Here is a 14,591-nt window from a genome sequence, read left to right on the forward strand (position 1 = left end):
TAATAATAATGATAATAACAATAACAACAACAATATTATTTATCTAATTTGGGGCGTCTATAGCCAATAAATCATCACATTTGACTACAGACAAAATAGATTAAAATATTATTCATGTTTTTACATATAAATGGTATCATTGTTATTTTTAAGAGATTTACGTTTTTGTTTTAAAAATTCTAAATTACATAAATGTAGAAAATTAAAAAAATATTCTTTGTATAATTATCGCTTCCCTTTGAATCAGCACCCTTCAATATCCACATGTAGAAATGTTGGAATTTTATCCTGAATGGAAAATAAATTGCTTTACTAAAGGTTAATTAAAAAAAAAAATTTGGATTGGTGAGAAATTACACTGGAAATCAGGGCTATGAGTACAGTTTGGAGAGACTTTTTATGGCAAACATTTCAGTTGCAAGCAGTGCTGTATTGCCTGCAGACGACTGAACCACTGACCCAAAAATAGCTTGTGAACACTCAGTACTTAGAAGACATGACGTGGAATTCAGCGCAGCTCTTGTACTTTTTTTTTAAATTTTTACTTGCACAATATTATAAATTAAATGCTGCTGTATTTTTCCAAATGGGTTTTCTGTGTCATGATGTTCTATAAGGTAATTATAAGACTTTGGATCCTCTTAGAGATGTATTAGATTACTGCTTCTGTGCTTCCCATAAGAAAATTAAAATTAGAAAAAAAAAAACCAACAACTCTGGATCATCAATTTAATTAACTTTATTTTTACTTCTATGACAAAAACTCAGATCAGCAGTTGTCTCAGGAGCTTTATAATCTAAGTACAGATCCTACAAAATCCATCCTCCCATCTTCTACCCCTCATCCAGGTTGGAGGGACACCAGTCCAAGCAGAGATGATCCCCAGACCTCCCTCTGAGCCTTCTCCTCTTTGGGGAAGACACTAAGTTGTTGATCTTATTCTGTAGGTCACTAGCCACAGCTCGAGGCCATAGATAAAACCGTGAAACAACAAATTTGCCCTTTCTTCACCACAACAGACCAGTCGCAGTATGCAGCTATAACAGCTTCCACCCTTCTGGCAAGGCTTCCCACAGTGTTTAGGAGTGTTTCTGGGAATTTGTGACCATTTTTCCAGAAGCACATTTGTGAAGTCAGACACTGATGTTGGACAAGAAGGCCTGGCTCACAGTCTCTGCTCCAATTCATCTCAAAGGTCTTCCATCGGGTCAGGAGTCTGTGCAGGCCAGTCAAGTTCTTCCACACCAAACTCACTCATTCAAGTCTTTATGGATCTTGCTTTCTACACTGGTGCGCAGTAATGTTGGAACAGAAAGGGGCCATGTCCAAACTGTTCCCACAAAGTTGGGAGCATGAAATTGTCCAAAATGTCTTCGTATGTTGAAGCATTAAGAGCTCCTGAAAACAACCCCACACCATAATCCCCCCCTCCACCAAACTTTACACTTTGTACAATGCAGTCAGACATGTACTGTTGTCCTGGCAACCACCAAACTCAGACTCGTCCATCAGATTGCTAGATGGAGAAGTGATTCATCACTCCCATCACTCTACTGCTTGAGAGTCTAGTGGCGGGGTGCTTTGCACCACTGCATCTGACACTTTGCGTTGCGCTTGGTGATGTAAGGCTTGGATGCAGATGCTCGGAAATGGAAACATGAAGCACTCTACACACTGTTTATGGAGATAATCTGAAGGCCACATCAAGTTTGGAGGTCTGTAGCAACTGACTGCAGAAAGTAGGTGACCTACTTACAATTTCACGATTGGACTTCCTGCCCAGGTGGCATCCTATCACGGTTCACGAGCTCCTGAGAGTGACCCATTATTTCACAAATGTTTGTAGAAACAGTCTGTGTGTGTAGGTGCTTCATTTTATACACCTGTGGTCATGGAAGTGATTGGAACACCTGAATTCAATTATCTGGATGGTTGAGTGAATACCTTTGGCAGTATAGTAAGCGTTTGTTGACCACGCCATTCACAAAAAAGCAAAGATGCGATCTCCAACGTCTACAACTTCATCTCCTTGACTTTGCCTACAAATGTTTGTCCACAAAAGTTCCAGTCACACTGGCCTAATTTGACTTATTGCTGGAAATGTGAACTGTGCTTGCACTGTGGTCGTACAAGGACGGAAGAACACGTGACAACAGGGCTAATACCCCATACTACCAAAGCAGTCTTCACAGGAAAAATCCTTTACAATAGTAGAAAAAGAATCCCAACCATGAGATGATCCCCTATGTCAAAACAATTGGCAATGGCGGGGAGGAAGAGCTCCCTTTCAACAGGAAAAGAACTCTTACAGAGCCAGGCTGAAGAAGCAGGGAGGTGAGAGGACAAAAGAAAAGAGGAACAGCGACAAAAAAACGTAAATCAGCAAACACAAATTATGAATAAAAGACAACAAAGTCTGGACTTAAATTCTCTGATCAGTATTCAAACATATTCCCTTTTAATAGCAGTCGCGGCAGAGGTTCGGCTGGGTAGACCACACAGTAGTGTTTACAGTACACTGACAATGAAGCCCAGAGTGTGAGCAGGAACAGCAGTGAGTGAGCCACCAAGAATCGGTTAAATCCTAACACACACACATACATTAGTAAAAATGTAAACAAACAGATTAAACGCACAATCTCCCTTTTCCACATTAAATACACACTTTAACCTCCATCCTACATGATCATTTCCCTTTGGTGTGAAAAATAAATAAACCACGTACAGGACAAATTCATTTCCCAGCATTTGAAGCGTTTTTTGAGTTTATCCTCCAAGTCCAGGTGTGTCGGTGGAATCAGGGTAATTACAAACCACAGTTGCCACAGAGCATGTTTTAAAATCTCTGATTATAATCTTTTACAGCAAATACCATGACGGGACTGTGCATGTTGGAACCAGTCTCAGAGATGGGGTAGATTCTAGTATGACCACATTCCCATCAAGCTTAGCAGACCCAGACATCACATTTTTGGCATTTCTGTCCCACTGAATCAATTTAAAAATTAAACACTGCATAAAGTCAATGAAAGTCAAAACCCAGGCTGATGTTACTGTTCCTCCGTCCACATTTACTTTGGTTAGTGAAACAATGAAACAGAAACCAGTAACAGAGACCGATGCCTCCAAACTAAAAGTTGTGCTTTTAGTCTGCAGCTAGTGACCAAAGCATCTCGACAGGGTTTCTTTGCAACTGATTTCAACTGACAACAGCCATCAACCTAAGGCAACCCAATGAATTCAGGAAATAGATATTTTTCCCCAGCGTCTGGAGGTTACCAGGTGGTTGGTGGCCGGTTTGTGTGACTGAGACCAAAAAGAAAGTTGGGTTAAATAAAGTTGTATTGGATTAAAGGGGGAGGGGCTAAAACATCTCATTTTAGACAGAAGATGAACTTCAGGGTTGGATCAGAGCGTATGTTGAGCTGTGAATCATGCAAAGCTATTCAATTAGAGTAACTTTGCATAAGCAGAATAAGTCCACTTCACTGTCACAACCTTATTAGCGATGGGTAATCCCCTCACTGTTGACTTTTTAGCGAAAGACTTCTCTTCCTGTGTGCTTTCCGCAGCTGATTTTGACCATAGACTCCCTGTAACTGTCCAAGGGTTCAAATCATCTACAAAAAAGTATTCTGACACGAGAAACTGAACAAACCACTGACACCATCTCCTAAACTGAGTGGTGCACCTGAGGTCTCAAACTTGTAATTCTGGCTCGGATCAGTGAGAAGGGGCCCCTAATTAGTCCACAATATCATGTGTCTCATTCAGACATTACCACCATTTATAAGTCATGAAGATGGAGCTAGAAGATGTAAAGATTAACGGGCAATTTGGATGCATCTCAGATTATTTGTCTTAACAAATAACATGATTCATTTGGAAGAACAAAAGAAGAACTGATCGAGTTAATTATGGTGTGATTTTTCAACAACAGTGTTAAAAATGTAGCAGTGATCACAGTCATTCTGGGCTTCTTCCCTTTTCAGAAAATCAATCACAAAACCGACAATAACTTCATTTTAACTCCTTCATTACACTCTGAGGAGGTGTTTGAGTTCTTGACGCCATCTCAGGTGGTTTTCCTAAACAATGAAGTCCTTCATGTTTAGGTAAACAGAGTGCAAATTCGCCTTGAGAAGCTGTTATGTTTCTTTTAGCAGGATAATTTAACATTTAAACAAAGCAGCAAACAGACAAACCAACCAAGCAGCCACTACCCAAAGTGCACCAGGTTTCAGAAAGCATGTCCCGGTGGAGCTTTGTTGGTCAGACTTAGGAGCCCATCAGTCCTCCCGACTTCATCTGGGACATCCTGACTGTCACCAAACATGCCATCCTTCAGGCAAACGACCTCTAGTGGGCGCTTGTCCTTCAGGTGAGGACGGTTTTAGTGTTTTCTCAACAGTATGTAGGTCATGAGCAGAATGAGGCCTGCTGACAGGCCTGCAATCACAAACTGGTGGATGGAGAGGACGTTCTCCAGTGTGTGGATCCTCTCCTCCATGGCACTGGTGTGGAAGTAGTCGTAGACGCCAGCTGTGATGCTCCACAGCGCCCACACAGCATCCACCACCAACGGCATGGCTAAGCAGGAGGATGGAGGCTCAGCTGTAGATCAGACTCTGTTAAAGACTGGAACATGGGAACAACACGTAAATAATTCAGATACAAGATGAAATCTTTAAAAAAACAAAAACAACATATCAGTTTGTTCTGATCAGAATATCACACGTATTAGTGCAGGAAGCCCTGGTTTCATATCATTGACGGTTTAAAAGATGCAGCACTGCTGAAACACGATGCACACTATGTTATCAATATGGACTCATGGAGAAATAAAATAATAATATTATAATAAGATTTAACATTATAAAACATTTCTGCATTCAATAAATAATAGATAATAATAATAATAATTATTATTATAATAATACAGGTTCATGTTTCAGACAGTTTTAACTTGATGATTTAAATGTAAGTGGGTCAATGCAAAGCACTGAAGCACACGACTTCTTCTATGCTGAATTTTGATGCATAACTCATTCTGCAGCTTTGAGAGCCTCTACGAAATGATTTCAAAACATGCAGCTCGACTGGGAATAACGGGCCATGATTCCCAGTAGTGACTGGTCCCATGTTTTTTATGTAATGCATAAAAAAAAAGGTCAAAGAACGGCATTCAAATAAAAATCGTCTCAAAGGTCTCTATTGTAAAAACGTTGATTAACGTTTAAACAAGTCACAAAACTTTGAACTTCTGATGACCGAACCTGCGTTCTGATATCTTCTGATGGCACCGTTTTATGACAAAGCTTTCTCCTGTAGTTACACTGTGTCCAAATTTTCCTTTATTCTGATTTTGAAAAAGTACATTTCAATCGTTTTATTGCAACACTTTTCCCTCTACATGCACAGATTATACGTCATATCGTATATCGGAGGCATTTTTGTGCTCTTTCACCTGATGCGATGGAATATATGGTGAAACCAGTTTCAGCTGAACATCAGAACAGGCTGTCCATGAACTCTTCTGTCATGGGGTCACACCACCATCCAGTAATATGCATTATATAAGGTTATAATGCATCAAATGCAGTAAGTATGCAAATGTTTCATAGAAATATAGTTTATAACTTAATAATTTTCTTTAGCCAAGATACTTAAACATTTTGATTTTATGTAATGTATAGATTTATACTATTACTAAGCATCACACCCTTTTTTATTATTTCTATATTATTTTTATATTTTATATTTTTTTAATATATTATTTTTTTATTAGAAATAATCAAATTGTTACATGCTTAAGTTTACACAAAAAGACTGAAATCTGCACTGTCATGAACACATTTTTCAACAAAAATTGAAGCCTAACCTTTCATTATTTATTGGGTTAAGCCTCTGGGCTCCAGGGTATAACTTTGGTTTGTTTGCCTTGTTTGGCATCATTATTTTCAGCACAATCTCACGTGTCTGAATTTACAGTTATTTTTTCATTAACACAACTGATCTGAAATCACACAAAAACATAAAAATCAAGGAGAAAAAAAGTAATAGTTTTTACTGTAACAACCACAAACATGTTTTGTGAATGATTTTCAGAACTTGAAATGAAAATATAAATTGTAAATTTTAAAAACCTAGGCACAGAGGAGAGGACAACACCGCCGGCCTAAACCCTGCAGGCCTGACAGCAGGAGGTGTATCACTCATCAGATCTGACGTGCCTGTGATGTATGCCGTTATTTTTGTGCCACTATTCTGAGTGCATGTAAAAAAAAATTTTAAAAAATTGAGCGCACGTAAAAACAATTTGCCAGTACAAGTGTTGCATTTTGAGGAGAACAAATTCTTTGCTGCGTGCAAAAAAAATGTACTTCAGTGTTTGCTATTATCCATATACACACACAATAGCAGCTACTTGCGCTCAGATCGCTGCGGACCTGCTCGCAGTTTGGCTACAGTAGCTACCGAGCTGATTGGAGACCAAAACAGCTCATCAGAATTTTTTGCATTCAAGTCTGTGATTGGTTGGTTTTGTGGCACAAATAGAACGGTGTACAAGAAAGAGCTGAACGCACACGGGCAGAGATGTTGAGAGCGCCAGCGACTGATCTCTGCGAGCAGGTCCGCAGAGATCTGAACGAGAGGGGCTGCTATTGTGTGTGTGTGTGTGTGTGTGTGTGTGTGTGTGTGTGTGTGTGTGTGTGTGTGTGTGTATGGATAATAGCAAACACTGAAATACATTTTTTGCACACAGCAATGAATTTTGTTCACTCAAATTTAGCTTTTCTTCACTCAAAATAAAATAAATTAAATTATTAACAAAAAACTGTTAATAACATCTTATTTTAATAAGCAACATTTTCATATGCAAAACTAGAGGCAAGAGATTATTTTAGGGGTCACCCCGTGCCACCCCTGTGGATCCGCTCCTGCACACCAACCATGACAACCATTAACATGTTGATATTCTGACCTGTGAGCCACTATGGTTACATGATTATGTAAGTACCTCACCCGCCTTTGACTGATTTTGCAGGTGTGTTCAACAACACACCTGCAAAATAAAGGCTACTGTCTATTGCACAGTTGTGTTGACCAGATCTGTCAACAGTCAAACCGACATTTAACAATTCATGCCAAAGGTCTGAAAACCTCCTGCAGCCCCATAATTTGCCATAAGACACAGAGACAGACTATCCAGGTGAAAACAAAACCATGTCCTATATCATTACTGCTTATAATACCTCTGCAGTAAAGGCTTTTATTCATGACACAGCACCCAGAGAAGTTCCAGGCTGTTGATGAAAAAAACTTACCTTAAAAGGTTTTTTTTAAAACTGAGTGAAATGACCAACAGGAATTTGGCTAGAGCCACAATAATTCCCTAAATGCTAAGAAAAGAGGCTCTGATGTTTTACACACGGTCTAGAAGCAGGTTTACATGATTATTTAAAACATTCGGTGATTCAGTGCTCCTGGAGCTCAGGTCAGATATTACATCACAGAGAGAGTAGGAGATGGTTGTAGCTTCCAGGTTTGAAAAGTGAAGCCAGTGGAAGTGCATTAAACCTGTTAAACCCTCTTTTTAAACGACACCAGGGGGCGACACCTTTGGTTGCACAAAGAGTCCCAGTCCTATGCAAGTCTATGGGAAAACTCAGTAAACACTTTCGAGGCTCGGTCACAGGTCACCTCACACTGAATCAAAGAGTAAGACGATTTAGTGAATTTTGCTCATTTGAAGCATCAGTGCTAATTGGATAATGCCTTAAACACAGATTTGGGATCTGGTGATCTAACAAATATAAATCTCCCTCTGTCCATTTTATTTAGATAACTAACTGTAATACAAAGTAAATTTCCTGGTTTTAATATTCTTTTCAAAACATTAATCATGTAATCCAATGGCTTTTCCAGGTTTTCCAGGTTGTTCCATGCCCCATTGAACACATAATTCGTTGATGTATTACGCAAAACATAAATACTACTACTACTACTAATACTACTCTCACAAGGAGCGCACATGCAGCAGACTGAAAATAATGCACCTTGAACACAAACTTCTCCCCTGCTAGCCACCAAGCTATCGCTTTACCAGCAAGCTAAAGCTAGCTTTGATTTTTTTAAAGAGGCGCCATTACTCACAGCATTACTCGAGGATCAGATAGCCCTTCCTCCGTGCCATACATGTACAGGAGTCTTTCACATCATCATGCTGACTCTACAGTTAGCGGTTAAAAAGGAAAGTGTGAAATCCCATTTGTCTTGAGCCACTTCATCTGCTTCCGGGTGCGTTTTCCGGGAAGACACCCTTTCATCGCGTGTGTGAGGTCGTGAAGAAACTCCAAACTCCATTCAGAAACATAACGAATTTTCTTACTTCGCACAAAAATGTGCCTATAAACCATAACCTGAGACAGTCTTTATCAGCAATGCCTTCGACTGGGACACTCGGCTTCATACATGATGTTGTCAGGATATTTTATCTCAGTTTTAAAGAATTTCCGTCCTTGGCTTTTATAATATGACGTGCATTTGCGTGTTGATGATGAGAAAGGCAAAACTGAACAGATTTTGGATGGAGTTCGGAATCGTGATTCTTCTCCGTCAGTGAAACGGTCAAATGAAATCTCAGCACTTACGTCACACGTTGACGCTGTACCTTGAAATTGACAGATATTGCAGGTTTTATATTACCAGGCGCGGTGGCCAAGTGGTAAGGCGTCGGTCTCGTAAACCGAAGATCGCGGGTTCGAACCCCGTCCGTGCCTGTTAAACTGGAAAGTACCAACTGTGTTTTTTGGGGTGGGGAAACAAAATGCTATCCTTGAAGTTGTCGAACAGTATTACAAAAGAAAATCAGACCAAAAAAAACCCAACACGAAATTGAAATTATAAAGAAATAAACTATAAACATAGCTCGAAAGTGGACAAAACTTTTCATGTTTTATAAAACTTCAGAAGACCACAAGAGGGAGCAATACGAACAGTATATTACAGAGGGTTTGTTTAAGTGTACTCTGCTCGGATTCAGCCAAAAACTGATAATGACTCAAACTGTATGAAAAAGCAATTCAATGCAAAGCAATAAGATATTTTTTAATGTCTAACTTGACTGCAACCCAACAGAGTCTATGCACCTTTGAGTAAGACTTTTACTTAAAAGACAACTTCCTGTTCTTTTTTTTGCCTATCCTACTTTAAAAAATTCCTGGAAATATGCATGTAAGCAATTATATATAATATATGAATTCATTATGAATACTGGCTTGGTAAGGATTGTATGTTCTTACTGGGTGGGATGTCCAACATACAGCCCACAAAGACTCGGCCCACAGGAAAGGAAAATGTGAAGGAGCGCATAACTTTTGTCTGTTTCTGTTTTATACTCTGTCATCCCTTCGTGAAGCACTTTGTGATCTTTTTATCTAGAAAGGTGCTATATAAATAAAATTTAATTTTTTACTTTTTAGATTTTTACTTGTATTCTGGTTTCCAGCTTCTCCTGTTGATAAAGACTCCTCCCTGCCATTGAAATTCAGAAAGTAATTAAGTAATAGATAAACAATGACAACAATTTTCTGTGAATTAATATTTTATGATTACACATTACACAGTCTTGGCAATGAAACAGCTGCACTTTTTTGTAATTTTACCCATTTATTATGTGGTTTCACTGGTCTGGACACTTAAGTTCAAAGTGGGCTCTGTGTGTCCCACAACGTAAAATGAAAATGAGCTCTCGGATTGATGTTAATTGGCCATCAGGGAAACATATCAATCAGTAAATCAATGAACAGAATCTTTAATTAAAACATAAGTAACAAGTGTCAATACACATAAAAAATAAATAAATACAGAGTCATTTAAGGCCATGCTATTCAAAAAGAACAAACAAACAAAATACGTGAATGCTACTGTGGTCCAGCCCGTGTGAAAAACATCATAAACACTGTGAGGCCTCACACGTCAGCTTCAGGAGTGTACAGCTCACGAATGGCGACCTCTACGTTCCCGTTAATTCTCAGCTCTGTGCTTTGCCAGTCAAAAACATTTCCTCTTGGTTCTCTCTCCCCTGCAAACATGCCTTGTATCACGCTATCTGCCAGAACAACATCCCACATGTTCACATCAAAGATCTCACCAACAAAATTCTGATGTTTGTCAAAATCACCCAGATAAAAATCCGGATCTTGTCCCAGGATAACCCTGCCTCCTGGGCTGACAGTGTGACCCTTCCTGTAGATTTTGGATAAGCTCCTCTTGCCATCCAGGAAGAGGGCAGCTAAACCTGAAGTGTAATCCCAGGTGACACACAGGTGGGTCTGCAGGGATCCGAGCTCAGGGGCTTTAAATAAAACAGGATCTCCAGCCATGTAAAAGGACAGTCTGCACACACAAACAATCATTATAAGTCTGCACGCAGGCAGCTTAATGTAAAACCCTACAGTGGCCCCTGAGAGGCCAAACGGCCTGCAACTTAAGAAAACACCAGCAATAAGAAAAATGCTGCAAAAGCACACAAAACACAACAGAAATAGGAAAAAACAAATTTCCAAAAGCACAAGGGAAGTGTTTCTGGGGAGACAATAACCCGACGGACCAGTTGTAGAAACCAAAACATGCTGGGTAAGTGTGTTTTAATCTCATGATTCAAATAACTAATAGTTAGGCTAACACACTTACCTCTCATCGTTTCTTTCCTCACAAAACTGATAGATCCTCCACTTCTTTTAAGTGTCTCCCAGTACAATTCTTAGCATATTTTGGTTCCTGCAACTGGTCCCTCTGGTTATTGTCTCCCCAGAAACACTTCCCCTGTGCTTTTGGAAATCAGTTTTTTCCTTTTTCCGTTGTGTTTTGTGTGCTTTTGCAGCATTTTTCTTATTGCTGGTGTTTTCTGAAGTTGCAGTCCGTTTGGCCTCTCAGGGCCACTGTAAAAACCACCTGACCCCCGACTGTGCTCCACAATAACTTCAGTATATTTAATAAACCACATAATGGGGGGTCATACTGTGGGCTGTTTTTCCTTCATAGATTTGTAAGTACAGGATAAATCCATCTGTATTTTTTTATTTTGACACATTCTGTTGAAACCAATCCATTCTCTTATGCTGAACATTATCAGGGTCGTGAAGGCCTGGAGTCTATCCCAGCATGCCTCCATTAACAGAATAAAGTTAGTGTACATGAAATATGTGAGTGGGAACTTTTCAGATTTGGTTGATATTATTTTTTGGGGGAAGCTCACAGTGTAGATGCTGACTTTAAAATGTCCTACCTTCCATCCAGTTCACACCACACATTCAGCTCATCGTAGTTTCCAGTCCGGTATGCAAAGAGGATGATCTCTCGCTGGCCGCTGAGCTCCGTGGCCACTCGCATGCACAGAGTGAACGCAGTCAGGTTCAACGGCTTCTGAGGGATCATCTCGGCAAAACTGGTGCATGACTCAGTGGGGAAAACCAACGTCTTGATGGGAACACTCCCTGAGAGGCAGGAAAATTAATAAAAACATTACTAAAACTTTGAAATGGTTTAAAAAAGAAACTGTGGTAAAACTGTGTTTTTCTGTATAAAAATAATTAGATGGTATAACTAAGTTGACAGGCAGGGGAAAAACAGAGGTGTCACACAAATTTAACGAATTCTTAAAATGAAGGTCACTGAAATCACTGTTTAAATGCTGTGTTTTCTCCCACTGAAAGCCTGAATACCAGATAAATGCATTTTAAGTTTACAAAGAAAACCAGAAAATAAATAATAAAATAACTCAAAATGTGCACAAGAGGACGACATGGAGAGGTATACAGTTACCGGCCAATGCTGTCATGAGGAAAAGGATGACTGGAGGTCTCATTTTATTTTCACAAACCTGCAGAAAATCAGACTCCTTCAAGATATTTTATGTGTTAATGCAATCTAAAATTTGTACACAGCATTGATTATTAAAAAGTCATATGAAGTTACAAAATAAAAGGAAGCTGTATACATACTGAGCTGCTACAAAGATCCTCCTGCAGACAGACGACTGAGCGGTGACTGAACTCTCCCCATTTCAGATTCTTGCTATGCAAATAACATCTCTGCAGCTCTCTAAACTTCCTTACTGATTTCAGGCTTTGGTGTTCACTGGTACTGGTAGAAGCAGCTGCTAAAATTACAGAGTTCTGTAGTTAAAGGTCATTTAGATTAAAGTTCTGTTTTTTTGCAAACCATGCCTTTACCTGTGGGTGTTTTATTTATTAGCCATTTATTTCAAAGGGAATATTTAAAAATAAATTCTGATTTGAATTCTTTCTGTTCACAACACACTGATGGTTATTTGAATTTTGCAAATGAGCATGAGCGTGTCTTCTAACCATTGTCCAAGAAAGATTTCTATCAATGAGAAAAGCAGACAATAGTTTCTGTAGAAGAGAAACTGCTGCTCATTTGAATTGTTTCTGTTGTATTTTTTTGCAATTCAAATGTTTCTTATTTGAATTCTTCCTGTAAATGAGACACTGATGCTCATTTGAACTTTTCAAACTGATGCAGCATGATTAAAATTTGGTTCCCTGAATTATATTACTATATTCTAACAAACCCCTCAGTATACATGCGGGAGATATGGAACAAACAAATATGCATACAATGCTACAATTATCTATGTACCATAGCACATAGAATGATTGTAGCAAAGGTGTGTCAAAATGTCACCTTTATAATCTGTAATTTTACTCTGTATTATGACTGCTGTCAGGGTCCCTGGATCGAGGGCTTCAGGTTTTTCTGACTTTTAGGTTTTCTCTAGTTTAGAATTTTTTTTGATTGTGTTTGGATCGTGGTTTTGTACTGTTGGTGTTTAGTTTCTTATTTTCATGTTTCTTTTGGTTATATTTCATGGCTTTAGTTCTGGGTTAATCTTTAGGTTCATTCTGCGTTTTGTGAGTTCACAACATCCTTTTGGTTTCAACTTCGGATTTATGTTAAAACTCCACACTTTTTTGTTTATGGTGTTTTCCCTCATGGTTTTGTGTTTCCTTGTTGCACATTTCCCCGAGTTTACTAGTTTTGGGATTGTTTGCTCCTGATCATCAGTGTTTGTATTCTTGTGTTTCTAAATAAAAGCTGGGATGTCGTGCTTGGAGAAGACTATCCTGAGTTTCTCCGATCAATTCATGTTTATCAGAGAAACCCAAAGTCAAAACTCCCAAACACAAACTAAACAACGTAGTATATGCTGTGCAGTGAAGCAAGGAATGCTCACACCTCTACACTGGAGAAACCAAAGAATCAGTTCATAAACGCATGGCACAACATAGAAGAGCCACCTCATCTAAAGGTCAAAGGTCACTCTTTCGAGGATGCTAATGTTCACATTTTGGACAGAGAGGACAGATGGTTTGAAAGAGGAGTGAAAGAAGCATCTATGCCCACTGTGAGCGACCATCTTTGAACAGAGGCGGTGGTTTACGACACCAACTGTCTGCCATCTATAATCCAGTTTTGAGATTCTTCCCAGGCGCCTTAACGCCCACTCACATCCAGGGCCATCTGACCTCAGGAAATCACATGATAGGGTGGGGCCAGGTTTCACAATGAGCTCACCTGAAACCCTGGATGATTGTGACCCACACCCGTTTTCACACCTTGGCTCATGTGATTAGGTAGAGGATCATTAGGGGGCCCTCTCGGGGGGGACACTCCCACAGAGCTTAACTCTGGGACTCTCCACCATTTGACTCTAGAACTGAAGAAGCTTCTCGGATGAAGGTGAAACGTCTTCAAGCAACTTAAAGAAGTCCAGACGCTTTTCTTTCCAAGCTCCTTAGACTACTGTTATTAATGTTGCAAACGTACTCTGTAAAAAAACGTTTAAAAAAACAAGAAAAACTGTTATATTCCAGCTGTTGTAGTGCCAAAACATACAGTAAAATTTATCGTCACATAAAAATACAGTAATTTCCCATAATTATAGTACTGAAAACTGATGTAGTTTTACAAGGTGGTAAGTTAAAGTTTGGTGTATTTCTGTGGATTTTTCATGTTAAATAGAAGGTATGTGTGAAAACAAAATTACATAATTATATATTCAAACACTGCTGCAATAAAATTAATCAGGTTTAAAAGTGCTGAAAAGTACTATTATCATGTAATAGCACAATATCCCACCCCATAAAAAGTAAAATATCCAGAAATGTTATTGAATTATAATATTATTACATATAAATACATCATGTGTATTTAATAAGTATAAACACTGAAATAGCTACACGTAATACTAACTTTACATTGTTTAATAATGCCATAATATTGCTACAGTTCAACTTGATATACTTGTCTTAAAATGTTTCATCACATCATATAAATTTTACTTAAAACTGCAAGGAAATATTTGCGCTGTGTCACTAAAATAAAAATTACATCGAGGGGTTTTTGCTTTATAATGAAAAATGTCACGGTCCTGGGTCACGCAGTGTTTGTGTTTTTGGTTCAAGTTTTGTTCTGTGAATTATGGTTTTCTGTTTGTATTACATTTATAGTTCCTGGTTTTTAGGTTTCTGAGCCTCCTCTGTGTTCTTGGTAAAGATCT

General features: G+C 38.8%; 1 protein-coding gene, 1 long non-coding RNA gene and 1 other non-coding gene across 3 annotated transcripts; 1 reads left to right on the forward strand and 2 right to left on the reverse strand.

The window, feature by feature from the left end:
- Positions 1 to 724: 724 nt before the first annotated feature.
- On the reverse strand, positions 725 to 8,739 carry LOC146388013 (uncharacterized). Its single transcript, XR_014800017.1, has 2 exons — positions 8,159 to 8,739; positions 725 to 4,639 (listed from the first exon to the last, which is right to left on the reverse strand). It is a non-coding gene; the product is annotated as an uncharacterized LOC146388013 (long non-coding RNA).
- trnat-cgu (transfer RNA threonine (anticodon CGU)) lies at positions 8,713 to 8,784 on the forward strand. The gene has a single exon. It is a non-coding gene; the product is annotated as a tRNA-Thr (tRNA).
- A 1,191-nt stretch (positions 8,785 to 9,975) lies between these two features.
- LOC146388015 (C-reactive protein-like) lies at positions 9,976 to 11,873 on the reverse strand. Its single transcript, XM_084924751.1, has 3 exons — positions 11,831 to 11,873; positions 11,295 to 11,502; positions 9,976 to 10,402 (listed from the first exon to the last, which is right to left on the reverse strand). The coding sequence occupies exons 1-3, from the start codon at positions 11,871 to 11,873 to the stop codon at positions 9,976 to 9,978; spliced, it is 678 nt and encodes a 225-aa protein (XP_084780877.1).
- Positions 11,874 to 14,591: the final 2,718 nt, after the last annotated feature.

The sequence above is a fragment of the Perissodus microlepis genome, chromosome 4 (assembly GCF_051167445.1).
Source record: "Perissodus microlepis isolate ML-2025 ecotype Zambia chromosome 4, ASM5116744v1, whole genome shotgun sequence".
Taxonomy (NCBI): domain Eukaryota; kingdom Metazoa; phylum Chordata; class Actinopteri; order Cichliformes; family Cichlidae; genus Perissodus; species Perissodus microlepis.